This window comes from Pan paniscus, chromosome 3 (assembly GCF_029289425.2).
Source record: "Pan paniscus chromosome 3, NHGRI_mPanPan1-v2.0_pri, whole genome shotgun sequence".
NCBI lineage: Eukaryota > Metazoa > Chordata > Mammalia > Primates > Hominidae > Pan > Pan paniscus.
Window position 1 is genome coordinate 111,632,456 of NC_073252.2, and position 18,597 is coordinate 111,651,052.

The 18,597-nt window shown below is 35.4% G+C and overlaps 1 protein-coding gene across 27 annotated transcripts in view; it reads right to left on the minus strand.

Annotated features, from left to right (window-relative positions):
- The window catches only part of CAMK2D (calcium/calmodulin dependent protein kinase II delta), a 319,504-nt gene that overhangs the window by 85,907 nt on the left and 215,000 nt on the right, over positions 1–18,597 (minus strand). For 16 of the 27 annotated variants that reach the window (XM_024928515.4, XM_008955419.5, XM_057302146.2 and 13 more), the window contains exons 5-7: positions 16,986–17,051; positions 13,612–13,684; positions 2,322–2,424 (exon numbers count right to left, since the gene is read on the minus strand). In XM_024928515.4, coding sequence (XP_024784283.1) covers positions 2,322–2,424; positions 13,612–13,684; positions 16,986–17,051 — 242 coding nt within the window. Of the gene's footprint in view, positions 1–2,321; positions 2,425–12,602; positions 12,676–13,611; positions 13,685–16,985; positions 17,052–18,597 lie in introns of all 27 variants that reach the window. The other 11 variants (XM_063603579.1, XM_057302147.2, XM_024928504.4 and 8 more) reach the window with 1 other exon arrangement.

Below are 18,597 nucleotides of genomic sequence, written 5' to 3' on the forward strand. Positions count from 1 at the left end.
TGATTCCAACATTCTTGTAATCATCAAACATAGCTGCTGATGCTAACTTGAGCCTCAGACCTGATAACAAAGGCTTGTCTTATTCCTGATATCCTATCATCACCTTTACCAATTTCTGGCAATTATATCCCTGGGCCTAAGTTCCCATTTTTGTATCCTGCCTCATACCCCAAGTCCCTCATGACGTGGGGTCCTGCTTTGCTCTACACAGGACTCGAGTCCTGTCTTTGAACCCAATGTCTGGGACTTTCATGTTTCCTAAACAGATTCCCTTAGAGTTCATATTTCCTGTCTGATCTGTATGTTATTCGGAACTTGCTTGCTCCTACACCCTCCCTAGTCAACGCTATCATCATGCATAATTTGAACGATTGTTTTAGTTTAACTGGGTCCTTGCTTTCAGATTAACTATACTTAAATCATCTCCTATACTTCTACTGGAATCATTATTAAACAACATACACCCAGTTATGTCCCTCTCTTCTAAAAATGTTTCACCAGATCCCAAAATCTCTAAGGTGAAATCCAAATCCTTCAAAAACACATAAAATCATTTCCTGCCTCATTAACTACTACTCACTCGAGTATACTTTAGCTTTATCAAACTTCTTGTTTTACTGTAATAGAAAAAATAGTTTCATGCCTCTGAGCCTTTCCATGTGCAGATCCCTCTGTCTGGAATGCCTTAATCTCCTTGCATGACAGTGAACAAAGCCCCATTCATCCTTTAGGCAACCATAAGTGTTAAGGCAATTATTGAACCTCTCTCCAGAGGCAGGTTTTTGTACTTCCTGTCTTGTGTTCCCACAGCACCTCATACATTCCTATGTTAAGATACTTCCACCCTGAATGGTAAATAGTTATAGATACAAAAGCCTTAGCTCCTCCAGGGTCAGGACTTCCTACTTAATTTATGTATCTCTAGTATTTGCTTTGCCCATCTCTGTGATAGCCCCACTACTTCCTGTTCAACCCTTAACTCCTGTTACAATATATTCTTTCTGTGTTAATTGTACTCTTTTCCAGGATACAGAGATCATCTGAATCTCTAATTTACAGACCTAATCTAGGCCCTACCTTCGTTCAGTTTGCAGTTAATGGGTACAAGCTTATTAAAAAGTTAAAATATTATAAACAGAATGACAAGTTTGGAGGTATTAAATTCATCTGGGATTGGAGGGTAAAAAGATAATGTAAAAGAGAATATTAAACATGAGAGAGACTTCAACCAAGAATAACTGTCAGGTACTACTGAAAAAGGACAGGCAGCAGGAACTGAGGTCCTGCATTAGGCTGCCAGGGAGGCTTGGCACACCCTCCACTCCCAGTAACAGCTGGGGCTGAAAAGGGAGATGTGGTGAATCCTGGGAGCCATATGTACATCTTGGGAGATGTGTACATTAGGGATTCAGAAAAGCATTTGCATATAAAACAAAGAAATAGCATGTTTTTAGTCCTCTATTTGTTGTTGTTGCTCAGAGGAAATAAATCAGAAATGAAGGGCATTAAAACAATTATCTAACCTCAACACACCGAAAGTCAGAAGACAAGACAGGCTTGGGGAGAGGTTATATTTTTGGAACTGTACATGGGAAGTGGGTTGGATATTGGAAAATGGCAGAGAGAGGCATATGAAAATTAATGAGTAAATAATTTATTCAGACTGAATATTGAAACAAAACATAAGTCTGGTTAGAAATACTATAATTTAAATTTATTTAGAGTTAATTTCTTCCTTAATTGTAAAGAAGCAGAAATTTTATCATATAAAAATTTCTAAATTATCAGAATTTTTGAGAGGAAACTGGCATGTTGAAGACATATAAAATAACTAAGGTGAAATATACACATAAATAGATGCTTCATAATTTTTAAACAATCTTTAAATCATAAATCATAAAGTATTATATGTGAAATATCCTGTGTTTCTTGAGCATCTACTATTTACACAGCAGTTTTTGGCATCATATGAGATTGTATGCAAACAATCAACTTTCTTTCAAATAAAAAAAAGTACTCTTTGAATGTTGTAATCCTCTAATTAATGCTTACTAAATAATGTACTTTCTCAATCATCCTTTGAAGAAAAAAGTGTATGTCTTCTTGTTCTCCCATTAGTATTTTCCCTTAAATTATTTCTAGATTATATAACCTTTTATGTCAACAAAACTAAATGCTTATAAAGGCACAATATCTAAAAATTAGTCAAATTGTTATTAGGATGAAATTTTCCATTTTATTTTCACTAGGAAGTGGGATTAGGAGCCAGAATTCAGAAGCCAGAAGACTATAGGTAGCATGAAGGAGGGGGCCCTACTCACCAAACCACGCCTGCTGGTCCCCTTGAACTTCTATGGCTAAGCCAAAGTCTGCCAATTTCACAGCTGCTCCCTTGGATTTGCTAGCTAAAAGCAAATTCTCAGGCTTTATTTAGAAAGAAAAAAAAAAGAGACTGAAGTGAGAACCTATTTTAAGCGACTATTCAAAACTAACAACATTTTACAGGATTAGGGGGAAAAAATTCATGCACTGTCATCTTTCCTGGAGACTGCCATTCCTAAATCCCAGGGAAAATACAGTTAGAAAATGATTAAATATTATCATGTGTGCAGGCTTCAGACAGATGCATAACTGTCCTAGAGAGATACTGGGTAGAAGAGAGAATACACTTGGGGAGGGATCAAATGAATGAGAGCACCTGTCTTGACCTGCTCACATGTTTCCAAGGACTGCTCAGGATTCAGACTTGGCCACGGACATTGACTTAGAAGTCTAACAGAGCAGACATTTTCAGCAGAAGGAAACTTGGCAAAATAATAACAAGAGTTGGACCAATCTACAGACATTTGGCAAATGAAACTGTGCAAATTAAATCCTAGTTAACTTCAAGAGTTTGGACCCAAATGTAGTGATTTTGATTCCTCAGTGTTTCCAAACAATTTTGGTACAAATTTTGGAGACTTACTCTGAATTATGTATTAAAATTGCTGTCTTTAAGAATCTGTTTATTCTTAAAGGCAGAAAGAGTATACTACTATTTGCCAAATGTTATAGTCAGCTTTTTTTTTCTTTATAAGCCAGCTTTTAAAACATAATTTACATTTCTTCAAAGCGTGATTCAGAGCATTACTTATATATTTATTTTTCCATCTCAGAGTACTATGAGAAAGATATATTTTTATTTTCTTGGGTACTTATCATTATGCAAGGGCTGATAACTCAGTCTTGGAATAAGGCTGTGTCTATACCACTGTTTCCCAACCAATGCATCAAGACACATCAGTACTTTGAAAATAAGCACCAGGGAACAGTCTTCAATTTCCATGAATCGCCTTTGTGGATTTTAAGAAATGAAGATGGTCAGGAAAAGGAGACTGATTAATATATACAGTTAAGGATATACAACCCCAAACTCGATAAATATATTGGGTTAGAATGTATATGGGAGAGTGGTTTGGGGACAAAACCCAGCAAATTTAGAGGTGTGTCTCAGACTGAAAAAAGTTGGGAAACAATGGACTCTACAAATGCCAAAACGATTGTCTGAAAATCTAAAAATTCAGTCAATCAAATTCATTTTGTTTATATGTTAATAAACAAGCAATGTCATGCTTTAAAAATCAAATTGGCTAAATTTTTCCCACTGAATTTGTCAATTCTGTTGGTAGTTTTGACCTTGTGTAAACACAGCCTAAACCAGTATCTAATTTATTAATTAAGCCAGCCATGCAAATTAGCAAAGACCCATAACCAGAACTTGGAAGAAATTAGGTTAAATCTACAAGAAATTAGAGTGTTGGCGAGTAAGTTTTAATCAAGTACCAGACTTCTTCAGGCTATTGTTGCTCACTGCCATCAGATTCATCGCTATTATGATGATCGGTAAATGTGAGAAAACTTTTCTAATTTTGTGGGGCTGATAGGGATTTTTAACCACCTCAACACTAAATATGTAATTTAATTTGGAGTATGGGATAAAGATATCTCAAGAATATAAAAGACTTTTATGCTGAAATGACTTTTAGTAAAACCTAACACTTGAAATTATTTGGAACTTTATCAATATACTATAGTATCTACACATGTTAAATTATTTTAATTTGACATTTTATTTTTGCAACGAAAATTTATGGTCTACCACATTCATGCATTTCCTAATCTGATCAAGAAGTTAAGTTCCAACTATTAACTCATGGAATAATTAACTTGGAAAAAGCTCATCAAACTGTAAGCAATGGTTGATTCTAATTCTTTCTTCACTTTCAAAAGCACTGGCATGTCAGAGATTTCTGTTAATACACATCTGTCCTAATTTGTCAACCACAGACTCATTCAAAAAAAGAGTTCCAATCACTTTAGAAATCACATTTTAGGTGTTTGAAGTCAGGTGATAAGTTTGTTGAGCAACTGTCAGCGTAACTGGTAAATAACCTTTTAAAAAATTGAGTGTGTTTTCACTCTTATCACTAAATGAAAAAGCTGTTGTGCAGGGCTTGTGTGCATTATGCCTCAAGCACCAAGTATCTGCCGATTCAGAAGAAATGGAACATCTTAGAGTTTTATCATGCATATCCTCTGAATTACTGGGGCAAATACTCATAACGAACGAAGACCTCACTGTAGGGCCTTTGTGAGTCATCCAGAAAATAGTAAATCCATCTGGACCAGAGTTGCACCTTATACTCATGAAGACTGTTCAGCTGCAGTTATGTAGAAGAAAAGGCAGGGTTATTTGAAGGTGACTGTGTAGATGTAAAAATTAAGAGACTAACATGATTTCATGTTTATGTATATCTTTAGGCAAACCTAAAATACAGAATTATATAACGAAAATGTAAAAATTAGGATGATTACTAAAATTTAGGCTCTAAAATGAAATTATATAATGAAAACTAAAAAATTTAGGATGATGAGTTTAAGGGATTATTCACTTTTTAATATTTCATCACAAGATTGCTTTAAAGGGCAGCTCCAATGAAACATTAAAAATAATCACACAAGTTTGATTTCTATATAACTGTTTGGTATATATTAGTTTGAATAATCCTCCTATCATGTTCTGTGATTGTGTGGGAGGCTTAATCACTAAGACTTTCTAAAGCAACATTTTAATCAGGGCAAGCACATTTATTCTAATTTTCCTGAATTATTACCACTCATATAGCTTCCAAGTTAAAAATATATTGTACTACAAAATTTTGTTGACAAGGTTAAATTCTGAATGCCTACAGAAAGGAAGATAATTTGCAAATATAGTTTACCCAAGCTGAAAGGGTAGTATTTCTCACCTAATTAATGATTACCTCCTTAGGAGCACCACTACACAATTATTTGCTACTATTCCACTATTTTGATTTTCTATTTTCTAACACGAATCAGACAGGTGAGATCAGAAACCCAGGTCTTCTAATGTAGCTAGCTGACTATGGACCACGGCATTGTAAGAGAAACAGGCAGGGTGATGATCTAGAAAGAATGCGAAGACCTGGGTTCATGTCCTGGCCCTAACTGTTATTACCTATATGGACTTGGGCAACTCACAAATGCCTGGAGCTAATTAATTAGTTCCTTAATCTCTCAAATGAACATTATAAGGGTACTAAATTATATCTCACAACAGTTTCTATGAAACAATAAAATCACACTGGATTTTATCATAGGAGCTCTGTCCTCTGTGGTGACAACATACACATTAGTGATTAGCTACTACATTCCAGTGCAGCTGGTCATTTCAATGTGCAGAACATTTACTATTTGTAACTTGAGGAATGTCTTTTTTAATGATGCCAACTTAATGCAATCTATTATGTTACTCTTTATATATTGAGAGGATCTTTAGATTCTTATAATGCAATCCCTTTCTAGGTTGGTTTTTAAATAGAGCGCACAGACATTCTTACACATAGGTTCCTTCCCCACCCCCATTGCTTCCTAATGATGCAGGATTTTCCATGACATCTGGTCTCAGTGTCAACAACCATTTATAGCATATCAGCTGTAATGAGCAGCAACTGTTTGCAAGTTTTGTTCTGTACTTTCATATGAATACGATGGCAATTTCTTTCAATATGATTCAAAGTTTTCTTGAAACTGTTCAAATGACTCAAAGTACATAGGCAGGTTGATGGAATCACTTTCAGAACTGGAAGAGACTTGGGAGATAAAATAACTCAAACCTTTCCGTTTCTACATGAGGTAGGGAGGCCCAAAAAGATGAAGCTGAGACCTGAAGCTAGATTTTCTAATTCCTTCCTTTTAAAGACGTGATACTAAAGAAGCTCCACCAATTGTATAAAAAGTTATTTTTAAAAGGTAGTCCATTCAGCAGATGTTTTTAGAAGAATTTGAAGTACTCAAAAATATTTACTACCCATATCCAAAACTTATGAAAAAAACATAGTTTTAACCTTGCTTTACCAATTATCATAATCTTTATTAATAAATTGATTTGGCAAAGGCAATAGCCTTTAGCATTAACCATATCAGGCTTTTATTTGTGCACATCTAAAAGATGTGCCATCTAAAAGACTCAACCATTAGGAATATATATGTAAAATCATGTGTGTTTTACTTGTTTTTAAATTTTTGAATATTATAAAAAGAGCAAATTACTAATTTTATTATCTCATATTATTTAATTCTTAAATTCCTTTGGATATTATTTTTTAAGGACTAAAAATTTGTCTTTTAAAATTTCTTTCCTCTATTGGAGAATCTCACTCTTTTAACAGAAAACCATCCTCTGCTTGGCATGTTTTCTGTCACTTATCTTTTGCCAAAGAAGGTGCAAATGAAGCTCCCCAATATAAACTATTTTTTTTTTTTTTTGGTTTCGCATGAATTGAAAAGCTTGAATGTCAAGCTCACTTGTCTCATTTGTATACATGGTACAAGGGATTTTAGCTTTTATTTTTGTGTGGAATTAATGCCTGAATTCATGTACTTAGCACAAGGAGTTTCTAGCAGATGTATGTGCTATAAGTTTGCAATTAGGAAGTACTCTTTCTATTGCTATGCATATATGAGCAAGTTCATAAGAATCCTTCTGTATTCCATTCCTGTTTATTCATTTACTTCCACATTATCAGCACACACTGCTGGGTAGACTGAAAGAACCAGAGTGTAACTAACTGCAGTGGGAGAGTGCCAATTACCCACAGCTTCTCCACTGCCTGACAAACACTAGGCACTCAATAAAGAAATACTGGAATGGCTAAATGAATTATTAAATTTATCAAATACATACTTTGTTTCAAAAATATCTAAATATACATACACAGATGATGTGTTCCTTAAACTTTTATCTAAACATAGCTCTGAGAAAAGTATAATACTTGTGATTTTATAATTATCCAAAATATAAACTTCACAGGTTGATATATCTACTACCCATGGTTAACAAGAATTTACTGGCCGGGCGCTGTGGCTCATGCATGTAATCCCAGCACTTTGGGAGGCCGAGACGGGCGGATCACGAGGTCAGGAGATCAACACCAACCTGGCTAACACAGTGAAACCCTGTTTCTACTAAAAATACAAAAAATTAGCCGGGCATGGTGGCGGGCGCCTGTAGTCCCAGCTACTCGGGAGGCTGAGGCAGGAGAATGGCATGAACCAGGGAGGCGGAGCTTGCAGTGAGCTGAGATCGCGCCACTGCCCTCCAGCCTGGGCAACAGAGCGAGACTCCGTCTCAAAAAAAAAAAAAAAAATTTACTAAGTACTTCTCATCTCCCCCCTTCCCTGAAAACTAATTCCTTTCTACTTTGGTCACAAATTTAATTTATTCCTATGAAACAGCCTTAAAGTTCCCATCAAATCTTCAAATTCTCTTCATTAAAATCTCTCTCTTTCTCTCTCTCTCATATTCATCTATCCATCCATCCAATGACATTTCCATTAAGTAATGTTCTTCTGAATAGGGGCTAATAGTAAAGGCAGCATTCTCTGCTGAGGCAATTCACAGGGTGTTAATTTGTTGCTAAAAGATTCAGTTGTGTGTATAAAGCCTCCTATCCAGATTGTTGTTCATGAAATAGTTTAGTAACCATTTCGGGTACATTTGAACTGCAGAAATCTTACTACCTTGTTTCAAACACAGTTATTTGAAAAAGCATAGCTTTATAACTATCTCCTTTACTTATTCTGTCAACTAAGTCATAGAAATTGTATTCTCCAGGTTCTTAAATGAGAAAATATATCTGATCTGACATTCCTTTATTTCTTGTGACATTAAAAATTGTCATTTGTTACTGCAACCTCACTTTGACCTAATATTTTTCTGAATGCAGTACTTGTCTGAGGTACTTCCTCCTTTCTGGGAAGAACATCATCAATATGCTTTTCACATATGTATATATATTGATTTTTTTTCTTGTAGGGATGGGGGGGTCTTGCTATGTTGCGCAGGCTGGTATTGAACTCCTGGCCTCAAGCAATCCTCTTGCCTCAGTCTCCCAAAGTGATTGGATTACAGGCATAAGCCACTGCACCGGGCCTACATACATATTTTTACATGATCCTTAATTCAATGGCCAGCAGGGTTTCATGCACACAAGGTCTGTTCTTGTTTTGCTCAGTAATGTATGCTCACATTTAAAATGATGCCTTAGTGGTTGCTGAAGGAATGTTTGATGAATATTCATTCTTCTCTTTTTGTATTTGAACTTTAAACCACCAATTCACAAATATCCAACACTGAGTTACAGCACTCAGCTCTTCATAAAGAATCTATCTATCTATCTATCTATCAAGTTTATTTATTTATTTATTTATTTTTGAGACAGAGTCTCGCTCTGTTGCCCAGGCTGGAATGCAGTGGGGCGATCTCTGCTCACTGCAAGCTCCGCCTCCTGGGTTCATGCCATTCTCCTGCCTCAGCCTCCTGAGTAGCTGGGACTACAGGCGCCCGCCACCACGCCCCGCTAATTTTTTGTATTTTTAGTAGTGACGGGGTTTCACCATGTTAGCCGGGATGGTCTCGATCTCCTGACCTCATGATCCACCCGCCTTAAGCACCCAATACTAATTGTCTTCATGTGGCAATTACTAATTAAATGTGGCAAATGCATTTGATTCTTCTTTGTCTCGTTTTCCAAAGGCTGTGGTCAATGCTACCTTACTGATTTTCTAAATGAAAAAGTTTTACTTCATACACCTGTCTACTACCAGATTGTACTGCCCCCTACTCTACATTATATCTTATTTTCTTTATTCCCAATGACACAGATTTTATCTCTGGAAGACCCATAGGCAGGACTATTTTAACCTTTTGATTCACTAAACTTAGAACCATTTCCACAAATTATTGTGAATGTTGCTAGCAAAATTATTTTCCTATCGTTTTGACTCATTCTTTGGTGTCTTTACAGGCTTTTAATTCATCCAACTAACTAAATTGAGAAGTAGTAGTTATTAAGCATGCAGACTTGGAATCAAATTTCTTAGGCACCAATCATATTTTACTAGCTGAGTGATCTTAAGTTCTTTCATTTGTGGTTGCTAAATTTTCGTTTACATACTATGAGGATGATCAGAGCACCTTCCTCATAAAGTTGTTCTGAAGATTTGTATGATAAGACAGCGCAGGGTACATGGTAACTGCTTGATAAATGGCATCTTTTACCATTTTGATTATTAAGACCCTGACTTGATCCAAACGCTCCCAAAGACTGCAGTCCTATCCCTGAATTGTACTGTACGGTTTATCACCACCACTAGATCCTCCTAATATTATCTAGATCTACATTAATTGGCCTGCCACTGGACATACCTCAGACAAAAGGCTGTGGTCCATGTATCCACTAGGTTCTGCCTGGTGCCAATGGATGTACCTTCTTGATGCTGATATCCCACCACCCTGACTCTTCTCCTATTGCTTGTTTCAGGGACATCCTGAAATTGCCTGTTGTACCTCAGTCTTGATTATAGGTCCTCATAATTTCCCACTGTCTAATGAGCCCCAGTGAGCAGCAGTTATTCAGCTAAATAGTGATCTTTATTCTGAAGATATACTTATCTTCATGTTATTCAAATATTAATGAACACTTAATAACCTATTTTACTGAATGCTGCCTTTTATATTATAGATGTACTTTTGGTTGACCTTCATTCATTTCTAAATTGAAGGAATATGCTGCAGGTATTGGCCAGGTATAAGCCCCTACGTTAGGTACTGTGGAGTATCGCATTACGTTAAACAGCTATGGTTCCAGAGGGCTTATATACAAATTGTACAGCACTTATATCCTCATAGGTGCTGTTGATCATGATAAACATGACATTTCCTGTGTTTCTTTTTCTCACTGATGTGGACAAATTAAACTATGTGCATCAAACATTTCTATCGCACATCAATTAATATATTAATTAGTATATGGACACAAAAATAAATAGCATAGGAATAGTAAAGGCAAGTTTTTGTTTAAGGCCTGGTAATAAAAAATTTCAGCACTTGATCTTTTTAACTTTACTATATTGGTAAACATGCTATCACAAGCAATATATTTATCAGAGTATACATCATGGGTATAAAAGGCACAAAACAAAGGCAGGGATTTGGCACGTTCAAGAGGTTCATCAACTGCCTCTAATGCACGTGTTTTGAACTCTCTCAGTGTGTTTATGAAATGGCCTACTGAAGCAAGCACTGAGAACCAGACTCAACTGAAATCCATCCAAGTCAGCAATTTGACACAAACTAAGACAACAACTAAAAAAATTATAACAAGCTCTCTCAAAAGCTCATTTCTGTCCTTTCCCAGAATCAGAATAAGAATGGAGAGCAAAAGTACTTTCCCTGCCTTAAAGAAATCTGGTGGGGAATGCAGCAAGTTATTTCTTTTGCTAGTAAGCCTCCCTAAAAATCATCTGCTTAAGTTTTTAATTAGTGACGTTAGCTCATATGTCAGAGAATATATTTTTCTTCACAGCCCATGTCCTATTAAAGTTCCAGTCTTTGAAGTGCTCACCTGAGTCCAGATGTTTAGAGAAGTCCTGCATTACAATTCCACAAAAAATATCTTTAAAGTTATGGAAGAGGATTCACATTTTTTCATACTTGGCTTTTAAAGTCCACTTATGGTTATATAACATGGAGTAAAATGTTTCAAATAATAAATTTATAGAAGTGTCTGAAAAAAATTGCACAAATGATGTGCATGTTCATATATGTTCACTTAAAAGGAAAGTAGTGCTGTGGGTTCTGAGAGGTAACAAAAGGGGCTCTGTCTGTAAATGGCCAGTAAAGAATTTTTGAGGTGACTGTAAAATACATGAATTTTCAAAGAAACACACTGCTTTTGCTTTATACTAGTGGGTACATTTGGTAAGTGTTAGCAGATATACAGTCCGATCTTGGCTCTTCAGAAGAAAATGCCCTTAACCATACCTTTGCTTTTGATATTTAAAACTCTCAGAATTAAATGAAATCAAAAGATTGCAGAAAACTAAGGCAATGTTTTGCTTATAAATCACATCTTCATGTAATTGGTTTAGAGATATAGTCTTCTAGAACATTAAGTGACTGGAAATATGGATTTATAATTTTTTTTATAACCAGAAAAGTCTGCACGTGAGAAATAAGTCTAGGTCCTCTCACTAAACACACATAGTTTTAGACATTCTAAATTATCCTTTGCCACCTTTGTCCTAATGCCTAGAAAATGCTGAGTTTGAAAGAATCAAAACTATATACAGTGCTCACATTTACTATTTTACTCATCCAGTAGTTTTTCTTTTTGATTTCTAGGCTTCACTATTTTTCTGAAATTCCACAGGTAAAACTAGAGTGCTGGGAAATGGAGACGGAAAATTAATGAAAAAGTACTCCCCTTGTGAGGTATTTCATTTCTAAATGATTTAAAAATTCTCTGTCCTCAAGGGTATCAGAAGCTGAGTGAAGTCTTAAGGGTATCAGTAGGCATTCAAATGAGAATATGTATATAGGGATATCCATATATATTTGCTATATAAATATTATTTGATGATTAAATTTGTTTTGCTTTCTTTACATCTGTAGTTTTAGAAGACACTATTATCTTGGTCTTTAGGAATATAAATAAATAAAAAACTAAGAGGCCTCAGTGTCCTCAGAATTCCTAGGACTAATGTTAAGGGAAAGAGAATGTCAGAATTCAAAATGAGGTTCTTTAGCACATAATCGTTTAGGCTAAAACTTCACCTAATAACTTTATCTCTACACACTTTATAATTTTACTAAGTATTTACATAATATTGGGTATATATCACATGAATATAAAATGTTTGATCAATGTACACAGAACAAATTTAGAGTGAAGATCATCAAACCCTACTGAAAGTCACATTAATGCTATATCTATCCTTACAAGGAAAGAAATACAGCATCCTATTTATTGTTAATGTTGGGAAGTTATTTCTATCTGGATAAATCAAGATTTATATGTCTCAAGTGTGTGTTAGAGATGAAATAAGAGAGACTGTGCTGAGGGAAAGTTCCTGAGTAACGTGCTGGAATAAGTCCACACAACTTTATTGCTCATATTTTTGCCTTTACAGGCATAATTGCAGCTGAACAGTCATTAGGAACTGTGTGGTGGTTTATCTTCTTCAACCGCATTACTCACCTTCAGGTCCCGATGGACCACGCCCATCTGATGGCAGTGTAGCACAGCCTCCAGGATCTGCTGAATGCAATGACTGCATGCAAACACCAGGGGGCGTGTGTTAGTTCCAAGCTTACACTCACTGTCTGTATACCCTCAGAGAGACTGGGTTAAAGTGCAGAGCTAGCAGACAACTGGGGTTGTATTGTACCACCTTCAGTCATGTAAACATATTGCTCAAGTAGAGTGACTACTACCTCAGAACAATCAGATCTTGCCAGATGTGAGCCAGAATGTGGGTCCATTTGTTCTAGAAAAATCCATTTTGAAAACACTTTATGTCATTCAAGAGATCATTTCCTGGTTATAAATTCTTCCAGGAAATAAAGTGGAACACAAATACAATCTTTATAGCTGTGGTGTTCCCCCTCCACCCCGTCACATAAATTGTTTCCCTTTTCTCTCCCATTTTTCCAGTATTGTTCTAAAAGCTGTCACATTAACAGGGCACCACTAAGGTTAAATTAAGATACCTAATGAATTTTTGATAAATCATTAACTTCTTGTGCTTTAATTTAGCTGGCAATTAATATCTCTTGCCTAAGGGTTCATCAGACTCAAATGGAGCAATGCGTAACCAGTTGTTCTGCTACAGCAACCCATGGTCTCAGAACAGAAGTGGTGTTTAAAATCTACAGGCGGACATACATCACAGGCCAAGTTTATCTCCAGGCAAATGCTGGGCAATTCAAGAAAGCCTGCTCCTCAATCCCTTTTGGTAGGTAGTTTACTGCTTGGAAACTTAGCAGGTTGTATTCTTTCGTATTCTTCCCTTTTTGCTATGATGTATATTTAGCCTGTAGATGAGCAAACTGGAAGAGGCATCATGCATTATCATTTCATCATTTACTCATTTTAGAAACAAGTTGGGAAAGGCAAGGGAACCATTTTAAATACCCACCCTCTGCCCTTTCCCCAGAAAAAAAAATAAAACTGCTTTGATTCAGATTTATGGACTCCATATACTGACCTTCAGGTCCCTGTGAACTATGCCATTTAGGTGACAATGATTTACACTTTCTAGAATCTGCTGTATACAATGACTGCAAAGATACAAGGGCAGAATGGAAGGGAGAACATTTTAAAGGCACATAATCACATTGAATATGAAATAAAATGAAAGTCCCAATGAAACAAACAAACAAACAAAAATTATATTTCTTCACTTTTTTTAGCTTTACATTGGAATCAAATAAAGCTGAATAAAGCTAATTTTGGTTCTAACAAAAATGACATCCAACATAGACTTTGTGACATGTTCAGACAAAACAATTTGAGTTGTGTTGTTTTCATTGTAAGTGTACAGATTAAATAATATGTATAAGAAGGTAAAATCTCCATATTTAGAAAGAAAAATTTATAAAGAATTCCCATAATGTTCTGGGAAAATTCTTCAGAGATATAAAATTTCCAGGTATTTCTTATACACATCTAAACTGTTTAAAATCTGAAGTCACAATTAAACAGGTGTTGAAACAAGAGGGTAAACACAGATGAAGTGGCAGGTGAAACAAGGGTCAAAAAAAATGGAGGGACACATTTACCATTTCGCCTTAGAAGCGTTGCTTTTTGTAAAGTATATAACAGGAAAACAAATGCAAGTCTCCAACAATAAAGGGAGAATTTAAAGTAAACTCATGAATAAAATAAACCCCGCTTTAGTGTAAGAATACTTTGGGGAAGAGCTAGGGAGCTTTCAAAGAATAAATAAATACAAATTTACAATCCCCTGGAGCATTGGTAATTATTAAACCCACTTCCATACACTTCAGTGAAGAAAAACTTTTGCTTCATACTATATCAAAACGCACATTTTATGCTATTCTTATTAAGGGTTCACTGATATCAAATGGGACTGCTAATTAGAGAGGAGAAATCCTTGTTTGGCACCTATAAGGTCCTGTGAACTGTCATCTGACATATAATAATGCAGAACATATCACACTGATGAATTTTGTATAAGTTCACTGTGCAATTCAAATGCAAGTACATCCTGAACTACATTTATTCATTGAAAGATGAAGCAAACATTTTAATAAGGACATTTTCAACCACTTAATGTATAAAATAATATTATTCTAAAGAAAAATCTTGAATTTAAAAAAATAATCACCATCTGATTTATTACAATGTAAATATTTTAAAAATTGATCATGACTATGATTTTCTAGCTCTTTTATTAACAATACCACTAAAAGTGTCTCACATTCATTGCTGTTGACTACATTGTTTATTTGAGTATTGGTCATTATTTTTAAACCACAGGAATCTTTTTTCTTTTACAATAATGTTCACTTTGCACTACTCTTTAGGAATATTTCTCTTCCTGTTCTCAAACAACAAGCATAAATTATTGAATCTTGGGAATAACAGAAGATAAAGAAGTAAACAATAATACATACTAAATGGACTTCACCATTTTTTTTACTAGTGAGAATGGATTCAATTCTTAAATTTTTGAGAACTAGTAAAAAATTTTTACAATTTTTTGACAATCAAATAGCCTCTTTTGAGACAGGGTCTCACTCTGTTGCCCAGGCTGGAATGCAGTGGCACGATCTCTGCAGCCTCCACCTCCCAGGTTCAAGTGATTCTCCTGCCTCAGCCTCCTGATTATCTGGGACTACAGGTGCATGCCACCACACCTGGCTAAGTTTTGTATTTTCAGCAGAGACAGGGTTTCACCATGTTGCCCAGGCTGGTCTCGAACTCCTGGGCTCAAGCAATCCTCCCATCTCGGCCTCCCAAAGTTCTGGGATTATAGGAGTGGGCCACCACATCTGACTGAGAAATAGCCTCTTTATGTAGTTAGAAGGGAATGTTCCTTCTCTTTGATTTTATCGGAGAGCTTTCATAAAAAATATCTTAGAGCTCTTTAGCAGTAAAAATAGTCTCTATTTTAATTTCAACCAGTATTTTTCAAACCAAGTAACAGCCTGTTTAACATAACTTTGAAGGGCAAAATAAATGAAATTCCCTAGTTTAGTACCTTGATTAAAAGTATTACTGTTTCTTGGCAAGTGGCCAAATAGCTACTTCCAGAGGTTCCCCAAGGCCCCTTTCAGGACCCTAATGTGGGGATTTGGGGTAAACTGATCAAGTGATGATTCACTCATCATAGTATAAATTACACAGAATTTTCTATTTGACTTTGGCCATAAAAATTCCATTAAAAAATTAGAGCATAGTCATGTACAGATAGATTCACAAAGTGCCATAAACAGTGCATTAAACCAAGAAGAAAAATTAGAAACTTAGAAGTGTGCCTCTGAGGGCAAGGAGGGGCTGGGAACCTTAATATCAGCTGGACATCTGTTGAGGGTCAGGCTACAATGGGATTAGCAAGCCTTAGGAAGCTCTGACGGCATTGGAGAATGGGAGCAGAGTCAATCTCTGCTCCCAAACATCTGATTTAATTGCTAATAATGAGCCAATCACTCTTGATCAGATTTTTAAAAATAAATGACAGCTACAGAATATATAAAAGTACACAGGAAAATTTACACCATGCAATCTAAGTAACATCTAAGCAAGTGGTTAATGTTACTCCACTCCAAAAATGTTGCCTTGGATAGCCTAGGAAGTTGCAAATTAGACAAAAAACTTAGCCTTTTTAAAACTTTTGTAAAGATTTTGCCAATTAACAAGATTGAAAAATTACTCTTGAACTCTCTTAAATGCCTGAATAAATATATTTCAACTCAGGGGTTCAAGGGTTTTAATGAAATTTCCAAAGAGTTAATTAGCTAATAATAGTTCCTTAAAGAGACCACTGAGACTTTTTTCAGGCTGTTTCTGTTTTCTGATTAGATATTCATTGTTCAGTAGAACTTTCTGTGATGATGAAAATGTTCTATATCTGGTCTGGCCAATTGGTAGCTACTAGACACTTGTGGCTACTAGGCAGTTGGCTAGACCAACTACATGGTTAGACCAACTGAGAAATAAATTTTTAATTTAATTTAATTTTAATTAATTGAAATTGCAATAGCGACATGTGACTACTGGCTACCACTGGGCAACCTAGAATCTATCTAGGGATTAGAGGATTTCAATCTTTGATCTCTGACTTTCACTAAAAAATATATTGCTTTAGCTGAAGTCATTCCAATTAGGTGGGGTGTTTTGGTTTGTTTTTCCTTGTTGTTTTTGATAAAATATGTAATCTAACTACAGATGCTAGATAAAAGTATAGACCAGATTCATGGAGTTTTTTTTTTCTAAGAATCATCCCGGAGATCCTTAAAACATTTGTTTGTACAAACATGCATTTGTAAAGAAATATGCTGAAAAAGTATTATCTGAATGTTGAGTCTTGTATCTTGCCCAGGGCAAGTCACTTACCTGGCATCAGCTTCACTGTAGTATTCTCTTGCCACTATGTCTTCAAACAGTTCACCTCCAGTAACTCTGGGAAGATAAAAAACATAATCACTTTTAAAAAGAAGCAAAAAAAAATAAGCATCAATAGATTTGCAAATGTGTTCATATAGCTGTTTTTCTTAGATGATTTAAAAAAAATCAAAACTTTTTAAAACATGAGACAGTGTTCATAAGTCAAATCTATACTACACTAAACATTTTTATCTTTTTTATTTGTCTATCATTAGACACATGAGGTCACAATTTTCTGTATGCCATAAATATAGTAGGCAATATCTTTTGCAGAAAATGGTTTTCATTTCAATTTTTCAAATATTAATGATATCTGACAAAATTTTGGCACAGTTTAGAAACACTTTCTGAACAAAAGGAGATGATACACATCATAGCTATTGACTATGAGTTTCCATGTATCCTTTTGCTATTTTTGCGTGTGTGCATCCTTAAACATGTATTTTTCCCCTTGAAAACACACACATAAAAATAGATGCTTTTCCCACAAAAGTGGGATCACGTGCTATATGTAAATAATTAAGCTAATTGTATTTGTCATTTTACATGAAATTATGGGCACCATGTCATATCAGAAGCATTTTCCCCTAATTTAACGTAACATAGCAATTAATAGAGATATGCATATGCGTACATACATGCGTGCATACACGTGTATGTGCATATTAGAGGGTATCTCTGAAAAAGAAATTCTTACAAGTAAAATTACTGGGTGAAAGAGTACCCACATTTAAAATTTTGTAGAGCAGACAGGGCAAATCACCTTCCAAAATGGTTGCACCCTCAAAATTGTGAAGGTGCTCACAGACCCAAATCATTACTAATAATAGTTATTATTAATAAATACAGAACACCTATTCAATTGTGGAAAAGTTAATATGAATTTCTTGGTTATTAGCGAGGTAGATCATTTTCTCATTTATCAACCATTTCTTCCTCTGCTATGATCTGGCTTGATTTTAAAAGGACATTTCATCCTTGGGGTTTAACCTTGTAAGAGCTAACATTTGCTGAGTTCTTACAATAAACCACACAGTGTACTAAGCTTTATATTAACTTATAAATCCTCACAATTGCCCGCCGAGCAATTCCCCTCCCAGTTTATTGATGAGAAAATGGAGGCCCAGAGAAGTTAAGTAACTTGCCCAAGATCACACAGCGTTTAGTGACACAGGCAGGCCATCCACTCCACAGCTCATGCCCTCAACCACTCCACAGTGCAGATTTTCCAATAATGACACTGCCAGTCTTTCCAGTTTAGAAGGCATGAGTCATTTGGAAAAGCATCAAGTAAAGGTATCGAGCTTCATGTACGAATACTATAGAGTGAGATAAAAGGATGCTAAATTAGTTTTTCTTTTTGTTCACTTGTTTGCTTTTTTGCTTTAAGTTCTGAAACATCATCAAAGGATAGCATGTTTTAGAGATCACCAGTTAGTATTCTCTCCCTTATTCTCCTTTCCAAAAGGAAAAGATGGGATACTAAAAATTATAAATATGTCTGAACATTTATGCAACTTCTGCCTCTCTTAATTGCATTCTGGATACCTCAAAGTCCTTT